The sequence below is a fragment of the Corapipo altera genome, unplaced genomic scaffold, assembly GCF_003945725.1.
Source record: "Corapipo altera isolate COAL_440 unplaced genomic scaffold, ASM394572v1 59, whole genome shotgun sequence".
In the NCBI taxonomy this organism is placed as follows: Eukaryota; Metazoa; Chordata; class Aves; order Passeriformes; family Pipridae; genus Corapipo; species Corapipo altera.
The window spans coordinates 5,377,444-5,401,277 of NW_020884917.1; the positions used below are offsets into that span (position 1 = coordinate 5,377,444).

General features: G+C 38.6%; 1 protein-coding gene and 1 long non-coding RNA gene across 6 annotated transcripts in view; one reads left to right on the forward strand and one right to left on the reverse strand.

Moving 5' to 3' along the window:
* Nucleotides 1-296: 296 nt before the first annotated feature.
* Nucleotides 297-23,834, reverse strand: part of RALA (RAS like proto-oncogene A) — a 31,465-nt gene continuing 7,927 nt past the window's right edge. Inside the window, exons 2-7 of one of the 5 annotated variants that reach the window (XM_027655878.1) lie at nucleotides 23,206-23,295; nucleotides 13,022-13,137; nucleotides 11,998-12,153; nucleotides 11,166-11,374; nucleotides 5,556-5,730; nucleotides 297-2,235 (exon numbers count right to left, since the gene is read on the reverse strand). In XM_027655878.1, the coding sequence (XP_027511679.1) occupies nucleotides 2,113-2,235; nucleotides 5,556-5,730; nucleotides 11,166-11,374; nucleotides 11,998-12,111 (621 nt within the window). In that variant the 5' untranslated portion in view covers nucleotides 12,112-12,153; nucleotides 13,022-13,137; nucleotides 23,206-23,295 and the 3' untranslated portion in view covers nucleotides 297-2,112. Of the gene's footprint in view, nucleotides 2,236-5,555; nucleotides 5,731-11,165; nucleotides 11,375-11,997; nucleotides 12,156-13,021; nucleotides 13,138-23,205; nucleotides 23,296-23,834 lie in introns of all 5 variants that reach the window. The other 4 variants (XM_027655879.1, XM_027655877.1, XM_027655880.1 and 1 more) reach the window with 4 other exon arrangements.
* Nucleotides 13,318-21,223, forward strand: LOC113953105. Its single transcript, XR_003529737.1, has 3 exons — nucleotides 13,318-13,511; nucleotides 14,509-14,634; nucleotides 20,950-21,223. It is a non-coding gene; the product is annotated as an uncharacterized LOC113953105 (long non-coding RNA).

Below are 23,834 nucleotides of genomic sequence, written 5' to 3' on the forward strand. Positions count from 1 at the left end.
GGTTGTTTTTTTGTCCACTTGTTTTTTGTTTTTAAATCAAGGCTACCTCAGTTTGTTTGCCTGTTTTCTGATATTGTTTTTCATAACAACTAAGCAAATTAGCTCTGGATAAAAGGTAGCACATACACAGTCTCACTATTATGAACTGGCTTTTTATAATTCTAATGAGATTTAATGTACAGTTTTGTTCACGCACACAAACCAGTCTTCTGGAATATTAAGGTTTAACTGCTTGACAACTGGCATCAGCTGTAGCAACATTTATGAATAACAGTTATTAATTAACACCGCACAAGTATTTTAGAAAAATGGAAGTTTATTCATCTTTGAATGGCTCAAATAGCAAATAAAAGGACAGGATAAGGCATCAGCCAAGACAGCTTTCATGTGTCCAGTGGCTTCATAACACCTCAGTTCCCAGTATACAGGTTCCAAAGCAAAGTCACAATGTTAGTGGTTAGACTCCCTGGCTAAATAGACCCAAATGAGTACACAGTAAGATGAAGACTGGCTTACTTGCCAGCTACATGAGTAACTTTAATTCTGCACTTGGCAGTCTACTAAATGCACATACAAAATTCCTATTGATAAATATTTAACATGACATATATAACTTCTAAGACTTGAGTCCCTAACACGTCTGTTAGCATGAAAGTTAAATATTTGTTACCTAGTTTGCTTGAGCACATTTTAAACTGTCAGTTATAGGCTTACACATGTATAAAAAGTATAACAGTTTGTGGAATTGATCTAGCCTTTCTCACCACAAAGGAGTCCAAAACCCTCAAACATTCTGGTATTTTCTTAGTTAAGATGTAGCATACTAACCATGTGCTAGTATTCTTGCTGTTTTGAAGCAACTGAGGCAGTATGTTTTGTTTGGGGATTTTGGATGTACATGTTAAATGTTTCTGTATTGCAAAGCATGTTTGATTGTTTGATATCAACGTTAACTAGAAAATGTAGCTACACTGTTCCCCATTTGAAAATCAACATAGACTAAACGATACAAAACCTGCAAAGAGCTTCAGCATAACACACCATGTTCCCATAGCTGAGTATTAGGAACACAAAAGAAATTAACCAGAATTTGCCAGACAACATCTTAAAACACATTAGCGCTACTAGATTAGCCCCACTCCACCCAATTCCAGGGAGTTAAAACCCAAGGAACATCTAGACAAAAATCTATGCGTAAAAGGGAAGTTTCAAGGTATCAGCACGTTAAATTTTAAACAACCATTCCAGGCTTAGATGTGCCATAGGTTTATGACTTCAGTCTTATATGTATTCTGACCTTTTAGTTAAGATACCATACTGTTACCAAATTATGGATGACAGAATATGCTCTGTATTATTCACAATACCAGAGTATGGCACGTATTTAAAGAACAGACACTGCTAGCAGACAGCTAGTTAGTAAAATCATTCATGTAACTGCGCTCCTCAGAGAGGGCAGTCTCGCACTGATGTGCAGGGACAGTCTCCATGCAACAAAGTTGAAAATACACCCTTGATTAAGCAACCTGCTATGTTTGGGTTTTAAAATTAAGGCATATTCAAATATTTCAATGTAAAAGTTTATATCACTCTTCTAAATTAGTCAGGTAATGCAGAACCACATATAGTTTTCCTCAAGATAACTGTTCACATATACATTATTCTTTTCTAATTTGCATAACTCCATGGCAAAACAGCTGCATGCTGCTTTGTTAGGTATCATGTTCACAATTGCAATTTTCAAGGCAACAAAAGACAAGATGAATTGACAATTACCAGTGATAAAAAAGTACGCTTTATAAGAACCCACAAAGTAATACTTCGCCCCTCTGTTCACTATTAAAGAAAAGACCGCCTATGAAACACTACATTCAGAAGAAATGTGAGAAGGTAGGCAATTATGAAATGGACTGAACTTTGCTTCTCTTGAAGCCACATAATTTGTTTTCAGTGAATTTGACTTTCAGTGCAGCTCCAATTCATGCTTTTAGTGGTACATTACATTTTCCAACATGTTAGGGTAATTTCAGTCACTTCAGCCTTCAATGGCATGCTTATAAATTATGTTTTTTATTAGTATGGTCAGGGTAGGAAAGGAATCCAGGCTTTTGATTATAAAATGCAACATCTTTCTCTGATCCTCTTAGCTAGGCTTTTTCTTTTCTTTTTTCCATTCTTTTCTTTGCTGTCTTCCATTTTTCTGGCTCTAATTTCTCTCATTAAGTCAAAAAACACCTAAAAAAGATGCAAGAATATAAATGCAAAAACAGTCACAGACATGAGTTAATTTATCACTGATATTCACTTCAGTTGTTTAGAGTAGAGTCAATTATATGCAACCAGTTTGAGCAAACAAATATTAACCCAACAAATCTTTCATTGATTCAGAAGGCCAAGTTGATATGATGCAGTCCTTCTTCTTTCATGGCACCATAATGTTCCCCTGTCTTCTGACATTTGCTTATGAATCCTGTCAGACAATTTTAAACAAGGATTGAAACAAGGGTCTCATCACCAGCCAAGATTTTCAGATGTTGTATGAATATCCTCCTGAGGAGACTCAAGGAAATCAGTTCATGTTTTGAGTATTTTCCGTGATGAAGTGCAAAGGCTAAAAAAGTGAACACCCAAATCCTAGAAACATACTAATGGAGCAGTGACATACAGTGAACATTTCATGCTATGTTCCATGGTGCAAGTCTAAACACAGAGTGACTAGGGAAAAAAAAAAAAATAGTATTCCCTTAAAGCAAAGTTATCAATCATATGACTACATAAACTATTTCTTATGTCAGGTAATCTCAGCTACCATACTACAAACTTCATGTGTACTTTAAGTCTGTTTTCCTCAAATGGTTTAGTAGGAAACAAATGCGACAAAGTTGGATACCCCTGACTTATTTAAGAGAGATCCTACTGACAGTTAAGGCTTTATGATTGGACTGCTTAAAACTACTTTACTAATTTGAAAAGCAGATTTTTACCTGACTCACAGGAGGCTACAGCAAATAATAATTTCATCTTTATAATTTTATTGTAAGGAATCATCCGAGCAATTCTAAAACTTTTCTCTCTCAGGAGACATTTTCTAGATCTATGTCAAGGGACTTGATTCATTTCTGTGAAACATGGACAGTGGAGGGGCTGAAAAGCTCCTCTACAGAGCTCAGTAGGTTTTTATTTGCAATGACACTAATCTCATATTGACTGCAGCAAGAGCGTCAATCTTCATTACATGGAATCTGAAGAAAATTCATGGAACTAAACATTTCCATCAAGAAATGAGATTGCCTTTAGATTTTCAGATGTGCACTAAGTTACTTGCTTGAAGTTAAATCTGTGTTAGTGGTAAGATGCAACTGTCAACTTGCTTAAGCACTGATATCACACTACAATATTTAGCTGTCTGGGACACATAACCTTCTGAGAAAATGCTTATTGGGTCACCTTTGCCAAAGTAAGTGTCAGCTGTCTGTATTTTTCCCAAATGAGTAAACTCACTATTCTGGAATTCAGAGAGGCCAGATTTCTTATAAAAGAGTAACCCAGGTTTGTGTAACAAACCTAAAAACTTCCTATGCTCCAAGTAACTAAGAAGACGTGGTATTCACTTGTGCCAACAGAGCCTCATTTATGGCCTGTCAAATCCTAAATCTATACAACACATGCTAATCTGAATCCATTATGCCACCAGCTCCTAAAAGAAACCTGGAACTCTGTGGTAGCCTACCCTGTGTGTGCTATTGATCAGACAGCTATTGAAAAAATATATACACACACTTTTTTTCCTAGCTACTACAAGATAGTAAAGTGGATTTGAAAAGCTGGGAATTTCTACAACTGTAATAGATGGCTGTTAACTGCAATTATACATCAAAACTAAAAGATGTATTAGCTTTTATAACAATAAAAAACATCAGAGCTGTATTCATCAATGAAAATTAGTTCTGTTGTGTTTAATTGACTTCATTTACTCTACAGAACAGCACACAGTTCTTAATGTAGTATTGAACAATCAGTTTCTTCAGGAAGATAACTGGCAGGAAAAAACAGTTGAGTTTAAGTTATTGCAAAAGAGAACTCACATTACAGCTCTCATACTCAGTTGATAGCTCATACATAAGGATTCATGTTAGAAAATTTTTCACCAAGTGCAAGGTCCTGCACCTGGGTCAGGGTAATCCCAGACATGAGTGCAGACTGGCAGAAGAACTCATTGAGAGCAGCCCCGTGGAGAAGGACTTGGGGGTTTTCATGGATTAAAAGCTGGATGTGAGCAAACAGTGTGTTTGCAGCCCAGAAGGCCAATGGTATGCTGGGCTCCATCAAAACAGGACTGGCCAGCAGATCCAGGGAGGTGATTGACCCCTTCTACTCTGCCCTGGTGACACTCCACCTGCAGTGCTTGGTCCAGCTCTAGGGCCCCCCAGCACAAGAAAGATGCAGACCTATTGGAGCAAGTTCAGACATAGGAGGCCACAAAGATGATCTGAGGACTGGAGCACTTCTCCTTTGAAGACAAGCTAAGAAAGCTGGGGTTGTTCATCCTGGAGAAGAGAAGGCTCCAGGGAGACCTCATTGCAGCCTTTCAGTTCTTAAAGAGGCTTATAAAAAAGAGCGAGAACAACTTTTTACAGTGGTAGCTTGTGATAAGACCCTTAGGGGAACAGTTTTGATTTAAAAGGGGACAGATTTAAATATTAAATTAGGAAAAATCTCTGTTGTGGGGGTGGTGAGGCACTGGAGCAGGTTGCTCAGAGAAGTTGTAGATGCCTCATCCCTGGAAGTGTTCAAGGTCTGGTTGGATGGGGCCTTAAACAACCTGATCTAGTGGGTTGCATCCCTGACCATGGCAGTGGTGTTGGAACTAGAGATCTTTAAAAGGTCTCTTCCAACCCAAACCATACTGGGATTCAATGTGTGGTCAAATTTGTCAAAAGCTCTAAAAGGAAAGATTGGCCCATTGCACCAAACAACTTATTTCTTTTGCCACAAATCTGTTACTCTTACAGTCTACAAGGCTGTAGAACTCCTGTCTTCTACAGTTATAGTGAAATACTTACAACTAATCAATATTTTCGTTTTTTGGAGGCAAATATTCTCTCTTATTTCACGACCTTCTGAACCAGGTTTAATCCCTGAAAACTCATGAGGCACTTCTAGGCTTTTCAAAGCTTTTTGGGTTCATCCATTCTTCATCGAAGCAACATACAAATAGGCAGATGGTTAAATGAGGGTAGGGAGGGCTCAAATCCCTCCCTTATCTGTTTTTACAAGGTGTTTTACTTTAAGGATCAGATAGTACTCCTCACTGTTCAGAAGCAGACTGTCTTCTAGTTACAGAAAACGCAGTAAGAAGTCTAGGCCAACACTTTCACTATTCTACATGAAGTCACCTAGTCATTCACTCCCTGCAAGCTAAGTGAGGAAAGTATTTGAATAAAATTTCACAAAAATAATTGCTAAAATAATGAACATATAGAGAAACCCACGGAAAAGAGGGATAACGTAAAAACTGATGGACAGATCCTTTGTTTTAAGAGGGCAGTTATTACCTTGTCAACATTAGCTCGTGTTTTTGCAGAAGTTTCCACATAATTAACATTCCACTGATCAGCTCTGTTTTTTGCTTCCTCTACAGAAACTTGCCTTTTATCTTCCAAATCTGATTTATTACCAACTAGCAAAAAAGGAACATTCTCATCTTCTTTTACTCTTAAAATTTGCTCCCTGGAGAAAAAAGGAAAGGAAAAGAAAATTAAGCTTTGCATGGAGTACTCTTCTTAGAGTACAAAAAGAAGAACTCAGACTAAATACTTTTCCATCTTTACAGTGAAAAGCCACATATTCCTCTTATGAAGCTTATGTAACAGGAAAGTCTTAAACCTCATTATGACATTATACAGAATGAAGACAGGGACAGACAACTAGTCCTCCAGGAAGGAAGGAGGTGAGTCAGTAAGAAATGAAAAAAAATAGAACAGGATTGGTTTAGGTGAGAATTTATATTAATAATTCATTCCCTTTAACAGTGTTGAGAGCATTTTCCATTGTCTTTATATTACTACTTTTGATTGCCATTTTTAAGCTACCCAAGCTTCAGTTTTACTGCTGATTTTTTCCTAACAAAATGCATGTGCCATTTCTAAAGCTGATAAGATGATCTATAGCATATTAAGAGAAAATCTTTTCCTTTCAGGAATCTTTCTCAAGTCAATTATATTCGGTCTCTGCAGAGAACTTCATTCAGTTATAAGCCAATGTAGAGATACAAGTTGTATATGCGTCAGATTTTTAAAGACAGACGCTTCTACTGTTTTAACTGCTAGAATGCAAGGTTTAAAGTCATAAATCTCAGTACTACAAATCATTTGGTACATAAGTCTTCAACACTTAAAAAACAATAAAAGTTTTCTTCTACTTGGAAATGCATTAGAAGTATCAGGAAGAACAGTTTTCTCAGAAGGATACTCTGTATTTTGTCGAAGAAAAGAGCATAAAGTCAGCAGTGAAATTTAGCCCCTGATCATGGAGCAATTTCTGTAAGATTGACAAAAAGCATGGAGAAAAAAATTCCTTTTGCTGGCTCAGGTGAAACAAAATTTAAAGTTGAAGGGAGGGGAGCTGAAGACAATTAAGTAATTGATATTCTAAAGGGCTTTCATTTGGTATATGGCAGGATTCTCCCACTGTTAGAGAAAGCTCTGAATAGCATGTAGTCTTGTGGGGGAAGTCTATTCACAGGGTTGAGAAACTGCAGATAGCCCTTTTTTTTTTTTTTTAAATCAACTGCTATGCATTGGAGGCAGCTTGTAACACTACATTTATGTCTGAGGTATAATCAAAAAGCAACATTTCTCCTCTTCCCCACAAATACCAGTGCAAATGTTTTAATAGGGTATGCAGCTATCCACAAGTAGTTTGAATAGTCAGTGGATTAGGAAGGTGGCCAGAAGAAAACTCAGTGCATCACTGCAGTATCTTTGTAAATCAGATTACTGGTGAAAACTAGTAGCTTTCAACACTAATTATCTAGGTGATTCTATATGGTGTTTGAGTGACAAGGTTTTGGTAGCCAGGGGACTACAAGGGTGGCTTCTCTGAGAAGCTGCTGGAAGCTTCCCCGGTGTCCAACAGAGCCAATGCCAGCTGGCTCCAGGACAGGCACACCAACAGACAGGGCTGAGCCAGTAAGCAATGGCAGTAATGACACAGGCATAATGTATTTAAGAAGGGAAAAAAAAAGTTACTGCACAGAAATAATTGCACTCAGAGAAGAGAGGAGCGAGAATATGTGAGAGGAACAACTATGCAGATACTAAGGTCAGTGAAAAAGGGGGAGAAGGTGCTCCAGACACCAGAGCAGAGATTCCTCTGCAGCCCATAGAGGAGACCCACACTCGAGCAGGTTCTCCTGGCAGAGACCTGTAAGCCCATGGAGACAGGAGCCCATGCTAGAGCAGGTTTGCTGGCAAGACTTTTGACTCTGTGGGGGACAGAGCTGGAGCAGTCTGTTTGTGAAGGATTACACCCCATGGAAAGGGATCCACACTGGAGCAATTAGTGAACTGCAGCCTGTGGGAAAAGCTCACACTGGAGAAGGTTATGGAGGACTGTCCCCCACAGGAGCGACCCCACAGTGGAGCAGGGGAAGGACTCCTCTCCCTGGGGAGGAAGCAGCAGCAGAAACAACATGGGATGAACTGACCACAACCCCCATTATTCCCTGTCTTCCTGTGCCGCTGGGGAGGAGGAGGTAGACCCTGGGAAGGAGGGAGGGGTGAGGGGAAGTTGTTTTTAAGGCTAGTTTTACTTCTTATTATCCTGTTCTGATTTTGAATGGTAATAAATTCAATTAAGTTCTCCAAGTTGTGTCTGTTTTGTCTGTGACGGTAATTGATGAGCAATCTCTCCCTGTCCTTAACTCAAAAGCCTTTCCTTGTATTTTATCTCCCCTGTCCAGCTGAGCAGGGGAGTGATAGAGCATCTTTGGTGGGCACCTAGCATAAATGCCAGGTCAAACCACCACAGATGCCAAACAATTTCATTATGTAAAGAGTTAATCTAACAGCAATCCAGATGACAATATTCTCCTTTGAGACCCCTCTGAAGACTGATATCTCCTGAACAAATGATATGCGCCAGCTTGAAATCTAGAATGTAAAACAAAAAAACCAAACATAAGAGCCAGACCAATTCTACCCAAAGCAAGGCCAAATTTTATCAAACTGCCTTTCAAATATTTAAAAGTATAGTCATTGCAGGTCTGCGTTCTATTGAAAAAAATGACTCTGAGCATTGGCATTTCAGAGCGTACCAGGAACCCCACTGCAGATACTGAAGCAGTACACAGCTCTTCTGTTGGAGGTCTGCCATTCCAGCAGAACAAAATTCCACTGAAACAAACATCCAAATTTTTCTTGTCACTTTCTTTCATATCTGGCTCTTAAATAGTATGCCCTCAGACTACTCAGCAACGTCAAAGGTACTTTAACTGTATGCACATCAGAAAATGTAATTTTTCTGAGCTAAATTTTAGCATTTAGGCTTCTACAGTTTCAAAGGCAACTTGAAAGGCACTTTCAGATTTGGACAGAGGAGAATTTTAGTATCTTTAGTTAAAGGGATTTTTTTTTCATTTTCGTTGTATCAACATGTATATTGTTAACGCTCACCTTTATTGGAAAAGTAGGACTTTTTCTAAAGCCAAAGATCATGTACTTTGAAGTGTTAACATGATTTTAAACAGATTTGAATAGGTCATTTTGCACTCTAGAGGAGCTGAACTATACTAAACAGTTCTACACGACTGACAGTATCTAGCATAAGCCTGCAAACATACAAGGTCTGCTCCTCCCTCTCTTAAATATGTAAACCACACACATATAGAGACACAAATAAATAAAAAAAAAAACACTAGAAGATGAAACTGTTTCCTTATTTTTTGTCAAAGGTTATGGCCTTTCCTATTTCACTACACTTTGAACAGGTAAAACCATTTTCTGATCTCTTTTATCATTTTTTTTAAACACAGCAATGAGCAATTTAAATATGCTTTCTCTCTCAAACGATGTTGAACACCTGTAATATACTGCTGCCTGTATAATATTCTATTATTATCATAAGAGTTTTAATATGCTGCATGCCTGAAAACCATCTTAAAAACCCTATCCTGTTAAACATTTATTACACCAGAAATACCAGTTCCAAATTTTGGTTTTATGTTTTCTTACAATTAAATAATATACTGATTTTGATAGGAAGGGTGAATGCTATGCAGAACTTCTGTCTTGTAAATTCAAAAAATTACATCCATATCTTTTACAGAGAAAAATTCCACCCAAGCAAAATTGAAGGGACAGATTTACAGCAATCCCTTACACAAAATGTATATCTACTACTTCTCATTTGTGTTTGTGGTGTGTTGACCCTGTCTGCATACCAGGTACCCACCAAAGTCCTTTATCACCTTCCTTCTCAGCTGGACAGGGGAGAGAAAATACAATAGAATGCTCTTGAGTTGAGATAAGGACTGGAGAGATCACTGATCGATTACTGTCATAGGCAAAACAGACACAACTTGGCTAAGTTAATTGAACTTATTACCAATTAAATCAGTAGGGTAATGAAAAACAAAACCAAATCTTATAAAACACCTTCCCCTCACCCCTCCCTCCTTCCGAGGTTTAACTTCACTTCCAATTCTACCTCCTCCTCCCCACCAGCAGCACAGGCAAACAGAGAATGAGGGTTGTAGTCAGTTCATCACATGTTGTTTCTGCTAATGCATTCTCCCCAGGGAGAGGAGTCCTTCCCCTGCTCCAGTGTGGGGTCCTTCCCACGGGAGACAGCACTCCATGAACTTTTCCAAGGTGAGCCCTTCCTACAGGCTGCAGTTCTTCATGCAGAACTGCTCCAGCGTGGGTCCCACATGGGGTCACAAGTCCTGCCAGCAAACCTGCTCCAGTGTGGGCTCCTCTCTCAACAGGTGCTGCCTCCTCTAGCACGAGCCTCCCACAGGGTCACAGCCTCCTTCAGGCATCCACCTGCTGTGGCTTGGGGTCCTCCAGAGGCTGCAGGTAATATCAGCTCCACCACGGACCTCCATGGGCTGCAGTGGGACAGCCTGTCTCACCACAGTCTTCATCACAGGCTGCGCTCTGGCGACTGGAGCACCTCCGCCCCCTCCTTCCTCACCGACCTCGGCATCTGCAGAGCTGCTTCTCTCACTTATTCTCACTCCTTTCTTCTCTGGCTGCAATTTGCTTCTGCCTAACAACAATTTTTCCTTTTCTTAAATACGTTATCCCAGAGGTGCTGCCACTGTTGCTGGTAGGCTCAGCCTTCACCAGAGGTAGATACTTCTTGGAGCTAGCTGGCTTTGGCTCCACTGGATATAGTAAAAGCTCCTAGCAGCTTCTCAGCGAAGCCACCCCTGCTTCCAAAACCTTGTCACCCAAACCCAATACTCTGTTGTTCATAAAACCATCTTTAAGAGGTAGAAAGGCTTATGGTGTTGATACTACACACTTTGCTCTCCCAGAATACAGTGCTCGTGCCTCACATTTCTTAAGACTTTGTAGACAGGGATGACCAGATATGGTTATTCTGTAGAGTTTTCAACTGAAATCTGGTCATGTCATCTTTATAACAAGTATTCTAGTATAAAACACTTGCACATGCTATAGCTGCTTTTTTGTTCTAAGGTTTTCACAGGTTAAGAGAAACACATCATAGTCCTCTACATACGGAGCAAGACCTAAAAAAAGACACCTCTGGGGAGTACACAGTACCATACATACATTACAGGCAACCATACAAACTCTATGAAATTTTTCTCAGATCCATTACTTTGGATAGCTGTATACCTCCTCAAAAAACACTGCTTCCTAGCACAAGTGCCAAGCAACACCAACTTACAAAGGGCAGAAGTATCTGCTCTGTGGCAACAGCCTTTCTGGTATTCAGAAACACAGCAGCTAAGTTATCTGAAGTGGTGCAGATAGTGAAGGCATGGCTAGGCATCTGTTCAAAACATTACGTGACAACAGTAAGAGCTGTCATCCAATATGGATTATCAAAAAGATATTACACAACAATTAAAAAAAAAATCACTTGCAATCATCACATTGTAATTAGAATAATTATCTTGCCTTGTAACTTACCTGAAGTCTGCAGTTGCTGCAAAGGATTCTAGCTCTGTAATAGAGAAGACGCAAAGAAAGCCTTCTCCACTTCGGAAGTAGTTGTCTCTAATTGCAGCATAGTCCTCCTGCCCTGCTGTGTCCAATATATCAATTTGGACTTCTTCCCCATCCAGAACCACTTTTTTCCTGTAGCTATCTGCTTTGGTGGGCTCATAGTCTTCAACAAACTAGAAAAAACAACCCTTAATGATATAAAATCATGCCTGTACAAGGCAAATGCTTCTGTTTGAACACAAGGATATAGCAAGCATCTTAAATGGGTACAGTAACTAATAACTAAGCATATGCATTTAGGCCATGTGAAGTATTCAAATGCCTCAATTAAAGCAGACTTTTCCTCAGCCCAAACAGTTCTTGCTTTCCTAAGCCACTTTCACTGGGGAAAAAAGGTAAGGAAACAAGAAACTGATTTTAATTCCTCTCTTCAGCAGCAGCATAAAAAAATATAGAAAAGCTTGGTTGTTTCAGGCATCATGCAACTCACCTAAGTGAAGAAGCTTTCAGCTGTAATAACTAAGTTCTAATAGGTCTAGTGAACAATGTGAAAATATTCCAATAATATGACAGAGCATCTAACTGCTTAGAAGCCTGAAAAAGGTCAAATTTTACCTTCACAGGTATCTCTAGAAGGCAAATCACTAATCTCAAAACATATTTTTGTCCCACTTAATTGATGACTTTCATACCACATCACATATATTTAGACCCTTTCAGAAAAAAACTGTACAAATTTAACTTAAACAACACTATGTAGAGCAGGCATCTCCTAATTTCTAGTGCAGATTCTTACCTCATCATACATGAATTGTAGTGTTAAAGCAGATTTTCCTACTCCACCACTTCCCACCATGATGACTTTGTGTAAAGCCAAGGAATTTTGTCCTTTAGGTTTATTTGCTGCCATCTTTGGATTGCAGAAAATTCCCAGGTATCAAATGAAAAAAACCTAGAAGAAAAATATTGCTTCATTAGTTTTCTTTTCCTTTTCCCACATGAACGTTTAAAGTGGATTTGTTTCAAATCCCTACATATCTAATGTCTTAAATTCAGTTCTGCTGTCTTCAGTGAAACCTATCTGCTTTTTCACTAGAAGTCGTTCCACAAATTATACTGAGCTCATCTATTTTGCTACTTAAGCAAAGAAATCTTTCACCATTTGGAAACAGCACAAGTGGGTCCACACCACCCAAGAGCAATTAAGGGAAAAGATTTACATCTTGGTATGTAGAACATGACATTTTCTTTTAGTGACACAGTATGTGTCAAAAATTCTTGCTATAGTTTACTACACAAGAATTGAAACAGGAAGCCACGGTGAGTCAACACTGTACACCACCATATCACAAACATGGGATATGACAGCTGCAAGGGAAGAAAACAGACTTTTGATGGAATTTCCATCTTAAATAGCAAGCATTAAGACAAAGCAGCAAGGATTAGCTAGTGTACTTTTACAGAGAAAAGCAAGCAAACTTAAAACCTAAAAATACCCAGTTTCAATAAGTCCATCAGAAGCCAAAAGAATAATCTAGTTTACATAGAGTAAAAAGATTCAACTTGCCTACAAATATAATTATTCAGTGTATTTGGAATAGTTGTCTCAGTCCCATGACTGTTTGCTTAAATACAAATCTCTGCATGTCACCAGTACCAAGAGGCCCTACGAGTTAGCTCACATAGTTTAATGTATGCTTGCAGAAATACAAAACATAACAATCCCATTAACTTAAAAAAAAAATAAAATAAATCAAGCATGTTATAGTTTTAGCAGATCTCTTCAGCAGATCTTCCCACACCTTTGTTTCATTCCCTACCTATCTCAATAGTAAAATCTGTGATTGCTTGCACAGTTCTTAAGACATGTGAAAGTCCCTGTACAGTGACAGAATGTACTCTCCTCCAGAGATTTCAGGTCAAAACAAGCTCTGAACTGCAAAAGACACAATGACATCCACATTACATATATAAATACAATAAACATGTATGGAAGCAATTAAGAACCAAATGTAACTCAGATTTTGTTAATTAGAAAGCTCAAAAAGAGCACATTCGTATGGCAGCACAGCTCAGTTACATAGAGAACTATCAGATAACACAGTGTCATAACAAGGCACTATTACCTCATTGTCAAATGGTCACAATGGGTAAAGGAAATGTCACACTAAAATTACATCCTCCTGCATAATGAATTACCCTTGTGTGCAGCTTGAACTATCAGAATGTGAAGCATGACAATTTTCTTAAAACTTTTATCAAAATCCCTAGTTGAGTCCATGCACTAAGGTTTTGTTAGCAGTGAGGCGGGTAAGTATTAAAAGCATGCTGACTAAAGCTTCAGTAGAGATTCAGCCAATCTTTCCTGGAAGAAAAAATAAATAAATACAGAGCCTTTTCTGTATCTCATGCTGCCATGCCAGCAAGTAGGCTGGGCATGAGCAAGCAGCTAGGAGACACACAGTTGGAACAGCTGACCAAAGGGATATCCCCATGCCAGTGCTTAGGAATAAAAGTTGGCAGAGACATTTGAAGTTTGTCGGGACTGCCATTGCTCAGGGACTGGCTGGGCATTGCTTGGGCAGCAGTGAGCAAGTTTTTTTTTTTAATAATTTGTTTTCCTTGGGCTTGTTTCCTTTTTTTTTTTTTAAATGTATTAACTTATCATTATCTCAACCCACAAGTTTACTTACTTCTACCCTTCCAGTTCTCTCCCCCATCCCACTGGTAGAGAGCAGCAGCGAGAAAGCAGCTGTGTGGTACTTAGCTGCCTACCAAGGTTAACCCACAACCCACATGACAAACTCTTCAGATCACATCAGTACCATTCTGCTGTCAAGGAATTCTAAAAATGCAACTGAAAACTAAGTCACTTAAATTGTTTTCCCCCAAAAGATTACCTAAGTGAAGTAAGTATGAGTAAGCTAATGTACTCATTTATAGAGCCATAGCAGAGAAATACAACTAACATTATGTTACAAGTTCTTTTAAAAAGGAGATGGAAGAGAACAAAAACACATTTCCATTTTGGCTTACAAAGAACCATTGCTTCCTTTTTACTCAAGAGGCAGTATAAGAACAGGAAAATAGTTCCAAGCCATGCACATGTTTTCAAGCTACATTACATCTTGAAATACTCCATTGTTTTGTCTTTCCACTTTTCTCTTAAAAGGAAAAACAAACCCTGAAAGTCATACTTCTTAGTACGTATTTCAGACAAATAATATAAAGAAAATTCATCTGAATTCCATTTACCAACTGACAACAGCTCAGTTTGCAAAGCTTTAATTACAATATATACCCACAGAAGCAGAGAAGTTGAAGCACTAGTATACCTGGATATGGCGTACTCTGAGCAAGAAAACAGACTATTCTGCCGTAAGTACTTCAATACTGGAACAAGTCCAAATGAATTCAGCAGGACCTCTGTCAGGTGAGTTTGTGCAAACAATCTGAATTCAAATATACAATAGCAATGTTTCACTGTAATTGTTGTAAATTAACCTCTAGTCTTTAAGTGGATTGAGCAGTGTGAAAATTGATATTTTACTTCAAGTTGCAATTCAACAAGTAATGTCCCGGTGTGACAAACAGAAGTTGCTGCTTTTTGTACTCTCTGCAACAGTTGACACATGAAGAACCCAACGCATTTCCACTTCCAATTTGATCCTTACAAATAATAAAGTTAGTGACAATGCTCCTTTTCCCTGAAAATTCTTTAACCAGAAAGATTTTATAGCAGCCAATCATTTTCAGAAGTCTTGATAACACCCGTTCAAAGAAGCATAAGAGATTGAGTCAAAAAACCTTGACATTATAAAAACCTGACCCAACCAGTCAAAGCAGTATTCCAAGTCATCAATAACTGTAGTAAACAACATTCCATTAAAATACTGAAGACAGCAAAACTTCACTGGAAGGAGTTGGAATGGGCTGCCCAAGGAAGTGGTAGATTCTCTGTCCCTGGAGGTTTTTAAGATGAGACTGGATGTGGCACTTAGTGCCATGGTCTAGTAACTGTGGTGGTAGTGGATCAAAGGTTGGACTTGATGATCTCAGAGGTCCTTTCCAACCCAGCTTATTCTATAATTCTACGATTTATGCTACCACAGACTTCAAATCCTAAAGATAAGGTTGTCATAAATACTGCTACACGTTCTAGTAGGAGGCAGCTCAGGGAGGCAAGTTTGCTCTCAAGTTCTTCACAATCCAGTAAAGATACAACACTAGCAAAACTCAGGCCTGCTGATAGTAGACAACATGGAAAGAGAGAAATAAGTTACAAACAATGCAAGTACAAGGCAATATGATACTGTGCAAACAACACTTAATCCAAAGAGACTGCTTCAGAGCAAGTACTGTGCCAGAGAGGAGGGACAGCTTGAAAGTGATAAGTTTTAAGCATACCTGTTTCAGTGTGCTTTGAAAAGCAAAGAGGAACCTAGATTCCAATTTTAACAGTAAAGCATCTGAGATGAAGTTTCACACACAAAGTCTTTCCACCCATAATTTACGTAGCCTGGTTTATTTTCATAAGTAGTATTAATGTGAGTTATATCTAGTTTCTGAATTGGCCTACTTTATAATTATGATAAAACTGACAGAGACTGTGGCAAGAACCTTGTTGTATGAAGCTCAAGAAAGCATCTTATTACATGTACTGTGATTTTTTTTTTATTATTTTCATCTTCACAATGCAAAATTATTTGGGAGTCAGAAGATAAACACTGGATTATCCCGCAGTCAAATTCTACGTCACCCTACAGCAGAGAGACACACACAGAGTCAAGCAGGGTGTTGTCAATAGCTGTATCATCCATTTCTGCAAGTCAGGTTTTTACCACACCCCCTCTAAATCCCATAATACAGCTGATGACATATATTAAAGTTTATTTTTAAACAGTTCTTTGTGTAGTTCAACAAGTTGGAAGAGAAGCATAAGCTTAACTGGCTCAACAATGTACTGCAACACCTTCACTGAAAAGGACAAAAGCATTGTCTAACCACCATGCTACAGATCAGTCCTCACCTCCACTTCAGATAAACTCCTAGGAAACTGCCCTTTTCCAACATACTTGTGCAGATAAGGACACAAACAAATGAATCTGGCTGCTCTGCCGAAGTAAGCAGTTCTCAAAGCTCCTACAGCTGCTTTACTGCCTGCTTGCAGATAACCACCCCCATGATTCTGTGCCCCATTTAATGGCAGGCTTCCAGGTGGAGCTAGGATCATTTTTGTAGAGCCAGGCTAGGGAGCAATTAGATTAACTAAGAACTGCAGAGGTAGGAATTCATGTTAGCATCAGCAATGGCATCTTGTCCAACAGTCTAATAATCTAATCAAAGGAAAGAAGATTAGGTAAATAAATAAATTTTAAGTTATTTTTACATGATTAAGATAATCTAGGAACTTGTAGCTGGAGCTGGAAAGCTGCTGGCTTCTACCTGTAGCAATAACAAGTTCTCCTGAGTTTTATACCTTACATCAAAGCTCCTCTGTGCAAAAAATGTTACCTGTAGTCCCTCACAGATTTAAACCCAACATACAGCATTCAAAACCCACCCACCAGAGGAGTGAGCTGGACGTTGTTCCTCTGACAGGACTTGGACACATAAGCTTCATGTTAACTTCCACATAAAGTCTTGGACCACAGAGTGATTATCTAGATTTACAAGAGTAAGATAATCAGGTGCCAAGACAAAAAAAGCTTTTCATCTTCAGGGACAATATTTTCAGGGAAGATATCTTTGCAAATACATGTTAGGGAAGAAGAAAACAAAAAGCAGGAATCCTTGATCTCTCTTTATTAGTCTATATTTTGTCCTCCCATCTACTATTTCAGTCCAATAAACTGAGACGAAAATATGCTTAAGGGTGAAAAAAAAATCTAATGGGTTTCATCCCCTCATTCATCTTGCTTGTCTGATCAAATTAGAGGACTCCTCTTAAGCTGTCCTGTTTCTCAACTGGCTTTTTCTTACATAGTAACTTGCTCCAAAACAATCAAAGCATGCTTCCTTACATATCCATGCCATTTGTCCTCTACATCCCTCCTCAATGCCATAATCCCAAGGTTCATACAGTTAGAGGGAGCAAAAAAGTGGCCAACAGAGTAGCTGTGTACCATCCAAACAGGGCAACAGACAACACTTTAGAGGACTTCCTTTCCTTCACAGGGAGCACTGTGAATCACAGGGTAGACTTCCCCCTCTTTAGCCAGCAGTACATACTGCTGGCTAAATTTACAGAAACTACCTTATCAAAGACACCTCTGACAAAATGTACCCAAAACTGGCCTATAGGCTGAAAAATAAAGAACAGAGCATATGATCAGCCTCATTTTCTTAGAGAATGAGACCAAAAGAGGTCAAGGAGCTATTCTGCCTGTTTTGATTCCCTGGAGTCTTGTATATGCAACGTCAACAAGAGCAGACCAGGGAAAGAAAAGCATTACACCGAAGTCACATCATTACAGGCACAAATTCAGCTGGCATCTTCTGCAGTACTATACATAAAGCTGAATGCAGGCTTTGTGAATATGTAGTTGTCCTTAACAGCAGGACTTTGATTTGCTGCAGACATTTGTTTGAAGGGGACTAGTTATACACAGCTTTGTGTTTAATCACAGTTGGTACAGCTAGTATAGTAGGTTCTAGTTAATAAGTAGAGATGGTGGTGCCCTTCAAACAAATGTTTTTTATTGTTAATTTTATAGCCTACATAAAACTAATACATCAAAACTGAATTCCAGTTTGTTTCCTTTCCTTTAAGATTACATAAAAATTTGAAAGTCTGTCACATTAACCTCATTACCCACTCACTTTTATGATGAGCAACTTTCTTCTCTGAAGACTCTTTTATATAACAAACATCACTTACAACCACTAGCTAATAAGTTACAGCACCTATCTTTACTCTGTTTAACAGGGTTAGAACTTGATACATTTGAAGGAATAGGAGTAATTTAATTGAAATATGTGAGCCGCCTGCACAATATTAAGAACTATAGTTAGTATGCTTTGACCAAAATACTTCCAGAAAGGCAAAATTATCAATTACTTATTGAACAATTAAAGAAAATTTAGTAATGGAAACTCATGCTGTTCTAATTGAATAACACATTTTTTTTCTAATTGAATAAATTAATACCTGCACTATTCTGTACTTTAAATTTAGTACAATCTATCACTTCCCGAAACATTAGCTACAACTTATCTTATTTTGAAGTGAAAATTTATGGTAATTATTTGACAGTATTTTCTAAGTGAGTTTAAATATTCTCCAAAGTTTCTTAATTCCCCAAATTGATTCAAAGCACTCTGGCCTTACATGACCTAAAAATTACAAGTCCAGCTTTCTGAGGAAAAAGCACAGGAAAAAGAATTTTGAAAAGTGACAACATATTGATGTCCCCAAGGACCATCAAGCAATATAATCTTATCTGTTATGAAAAGATCACAAATTCAACTAGTTACTTCATTGTTTATTGAGTCTAGTAGTTTCAGTTTGGTTAACAACAGCAAAACTATACTTGAGAATGTATTCTTTGAAAACAGCACTAGCATATACTAGATGCCAAGTATCTGGAAGACACCTCAGGAATGACTCAGATATTTCTGCAACAAAAGTGTTCCTGGAAAAGGAGGGAGGCAATTCCAGGCAAGCAGAGTCTAACCCTCCCAACAGTTGCTTCCAATTACAATATTGAAACCAGAACAGCAGAAACAGCCCATGACCCAGAAATTGATAGGATACATGAGGACATCAGACAGGATATATGATACCAACTGATTTAAGAACTGGAGAGTAAGGAAGTTTTTAAAGTTAGATCAGCATTATTATAATAAGTGTCATTCCATGGCTCGAGTTTGACTGGTGTTTAAACACACAACATCTGTCAAGCTCTGCATGAAGTAGTATCAGTATTTTATTAAGGCACAACAAGTATTTCAAATGTTAAATAATCACTATGAATTAAAAGTAGAAGCCTAGAAAAAGATGAGAACTAAAACAAATATTCAAACCTATCTTAGAAATGACTAGTCTCATTAGATAATGGAACAGGCCTCCTGAACCTCAACCTCAGAACAAGGTAGAAACTTTCACAATAAGTATTTCCCTGTCTCCTGAAAATAATCCTTTGACATAAACATGTTTAACTGGTAATAAGGATTTGTTGCTTCCCATGAGTTTAACAAGCAGTTAAACCACATTCAAGGTTTTGTAAGCCCTTCCTTCCAAAGCTTTCCAGGGCACACCACATAAGGTGCTTGTGTCTTCCACACCTACAAAACAAATTTACTAAGGTGACTGACTACACATATACTAACAAAAGCAAAGGGTAGAAAACTGACTTAAGTTCTACCTCTCAGCAGCAGCAAATCTCAAGCAAAAGATCTACATTTCCCAGCTCCTTGAGACAGGTACTTCAAACTGTAACCATACACAGGCACTTAAACTGGAAAAGTCAACCAGTGAACTCTTCATCAAGTAACCAAGGCCCATTCATCCTGTAAATTACCTCACACTGCTATAAAGAACAGTGGTTCCCACATGCCTGCAGCTTTGTACTTTGAAGACATCATCAGAAGAACTAAGACTTCTCCAACAAGAAGTCACAAAAACACTAGGAAAGAAGTTCACAGACTTCCTAAGGCTCCACAGGACCTTAGTGCCAGCTTCTGGGCATAGCCATGAACTAGGCAACAGCTTCTGAAGTCAGAATATACATGAATTCCACATGTTTCAAGTCATCATTTCAGCATTTTGTAACCAAAAAGCTTCTTTGGCATCCTGCAAGATGAGTTCCAGGAAGGCATTTCCATCAGGAAATTTCTTGAAACCCACATGTAACAGCATGTGAAAACCCTGACAAACTAAACAACAGAAACTGTCTAGAGCAAAATCAAGGTCTTAAGATTTCAAACCTTGTAGTGTGCTGAAAAGAAAATGAAGCAGCTACATCACTGTCTACATAAAACACTGACAAAACACACAACACTTGAACCCAGCTGTGTGTGTCTGCAAGGCTGACATAAACTGAACCTGGCGCAGTCTGACTATCTTCCCACAACCTTTCTCCCAATAGCACTAGGTGGCAAAGCACTTAGGAAGTTGCTCTAGACAAAAATTAATCTATATTGTTTTTTGGACAGATCAGCTACCTAAACAAGCTTGCTGGCACCAAAGACAGCCCAGAACAGCACATAGCTGACCACAGGGAAAGCAAAACTACAGCACTTCCAGCATATAAGCACTGTGGCAAAACAATGAAAGTGTTCTAAGGTTCCTCAACCATTATCTAGCCCTGCTGAAGATTCCTCGCTTTTTGCAAGTTATATTATGGCTATTACAAAACATTGGGAAGAGTTCTAGATACTTTCATTGGTTTATCTGGACTGCTCCAAAGATCAGTGGGAAGAGTAGCAAACTCAAGCACACCAGCAATAAAATTGCTCTCATAGTTCAACTGACTAAAGTTACACTGTGAAATAATTTTGGTAATATACACATTTATGCAAGAGTCCGGAATACTGTTTCTGCTTTCACATGTTCATTACATGGCTGGTGCCCTATCTCAGTCTATTCTAATCATTGAGGGAACTTAACTTTCTGAAGCTGATAGTGCTGAAGTGTTTCTTTAACATGAAGTGTAAGAGTCATGTCTTCTCTTAGATTATATTTATAAATATGAAGATCTGTAACCTAGCATATTAACAGAAGGTATTAATTTTGTATTGATTTAAGATTATACACCATGAGGAGAGAATTAACAGTAACAGCCGTCACGACAGAAGAATGAACAATTACATGCCACTAGCCTGTCAAAGCTATCCATAGACTTACATGGATTTAGAGGGAAGACAGACAAACAGGTACTATGGTACTAACTGCTGGTTTTCCACCACAAGCAAAACTAATGAAAGGCTGAAACAGATGAGGGGGACATCTGTGGAAGAGCCTCCCACTTCAGTTACCCATAAATAAGTCTCCTGTCAAAGGTCAAATTACATTCATGGGAGATACTATTGTTCTGCATTTGATATAGAACAAAGACACTTCCCCACCCTCTTCCCCCCACTAAAATGTAAGAGTCAATGTATTGCCTCCAAGTATGAATTTTACTAATGCTGAATCAACACCTCAGGGTTTTCACTGGAGCTGTTCAACTAAGAACTCAGGGAAGCACTTCAAGAACACATTTAAGTTAGTGTCACCTAAGACATACTAGCATGGTGCAGCCTCACCTTGAATATCGTGTGCGGTTTTAGGTGCCACAATATAGGAAAGATATTAAGCTGTTAGAGAGCGTCCAAAGGAGGGAAACAAAAATGGTGAAAGGCCTTGAGGGGAAGCTGTATGAGGAGTGGCTGAGGTCACTTGGTCTGTTCAGCCTGGAACAGATTCAGGGGAGACCTAATTGCAGTCTATGACTTCCTCGTGAGGGGAGGAAGAGGGACAGGCACTGATCTCTTCTCTGTGGTGACCTGAGGGAATGTCCTGAAGTTGTGTCAGGGAAGGTTTATGTAGGATATTAGAAAAAGGTTCTTCACCTGGAGGGTGGCTGGGCACTGGAACAGGCTCCCCAGGGAAGTGGTCACAGCACCAAGCCTAAGAGAGTTCATAAAGCATTTGGACAATGCTCTCGAGCACATGGTGTGACTCTTGGGGATGGTCCTGTGCAGGGCTAAGGGTTGGACTCAAAGATCCTTCTGGGTCCCTTCCAACTCAGCATATTCTGTGATTCTGTGATTTTCATGCTGTGTTTCAAGTACAAGAAAGCATACCTGGAAGCTAACTTTTGACTGGTAAGGCAGGCTTCACTCACATGTGCACAGAGCTGCTGCTTCCAGCTGCTCTGGAAAGCAATAAGAATGGAGTTCCCTTGGAGGAACTATGCCAGAGCTTGCAGTGTGAGCTTCAGCAGTTCACTCTGAAAAGCAGTTCAAGAGCACTGCATTCAAAAAGTTGTTCAGAGTATATTCAGTATCATAAATTCAGAGGGTTTTTTGTCAATCGCACTTCAAAAGGTATCTCAAACATCATCAGTGTGTCCTTTTTGCCCCTGTACACTTAAACTTCAGTATGCACTACAGAAATTTAAGGAAGATTGAAATGTAAGCAGCATATTGTCTTGGTTTGATGAAGTAGATTCTTTGAGAAAAGTCTGAAGGTAGCTTCCAAAAGACATACTTGAAAAAATATAGGTTTTCCTCTAACAAAACTATCTTGTTAATTTTTAAAACTCCTATAATCTTCCTTTAGAATTTCAGAATGCCAGATTTGTGTTTTCTAGAAAAAACAAATATTTGCATGGTCATTTTTACAGCCAGGAAGAATGACTTAAGATTCACACTTGCTAAAACCATAACTCCACCCAAATAGTTTTACTGCTCAATAGTCAGGAAAGTTAACTTATGATAGAGAAATCTAGAAACAAATGGTATCTGCAAAGCAAAACCAAATCACCAGGCTCATGGCAGGCTGCACCCAACACTTATGGAATCTGTATATGTTGCAGGCATCTGTCTTCACACCAAGACAAGTTCTGATGCTGATAGCTCAGGGAATTAATCCTCAAAACAACTTCTTTTGCCCTGTTAGCCAGTCATATAGTACTACAGTGAAAATTCACATGAACACCCTTAAATTCTTTTAAGTATTAGCACAGACAGAATGAACATAGAAGCCTTGTTTGAATAACACTCCTATGAAATTCTTGACACAGAAAAGGTTTAAGCTTTTAAATAAATCATTTGAGGCAAGCACTGCCTTCTTCCACTTCTCAGTGCCTCGCTGAATGAAGTTTCAACAGAGCAGAAATACTAAAATACACTATCCTTCACATTTTGAGCTAATAAACCAGCTTATAACAATGAAGGATGCAGGAAACAAGTGCTCCAGCAAGTGCAAGCACATTTATATCAAAGGCCACAGCACAAATGGTGCAAACACACAGGACCAAATGCAAGGCATTAACAAGAGACATCAAGAAGCAGGTACCACCAAGTTCTCCATCTCCTCTTCACAAATACAGGCAAGTGTTCTCTCTCCTCAGAGGCAGACTGCATCAATACACCAGCCAAACGGAACCTAATAAAATAGGAGCATGTTGGATTTTGCATTTCAAAAATTTCCTTTTATTCCTCTAAGGAATCATCCAGCTGTTGCAAACTTCTTTAATGAAATCTGACTTGGCAAAGTAAGTTACTTCATTCATTTTATGACTTTGCCATCTGTTTTACCACCCAATTAGAAATGCCTAAGTACTTTTTTGTAGTATTATTGTGAGAGCACTACTTTTATAACTGTATTTTGTTCTGGTAACATCTCTTCCTGTTTATATTCTACGCAGAGCGAATTTCTCTTCTTAAAATCATAATTTTTTTCTGCCTTATTCAGGGAGCAAGGATTTCATACCATGACTCACAAAATTCATAAGTAACCTTTTGAGTAGGTGATTCAAGGACACGAGCGGTTATACACCTGATGTTGCAGAGTAATACAGCACTCACAAAGTTGAAACGCCGTTAGTCGATCCCTCCCCATTTTTAGATGCAGTTTATTCTAAAACTATCAGAGCTATGATTTGAAAAATTGATAGTTAATCTAATAGACCTAAAAGACCCAAC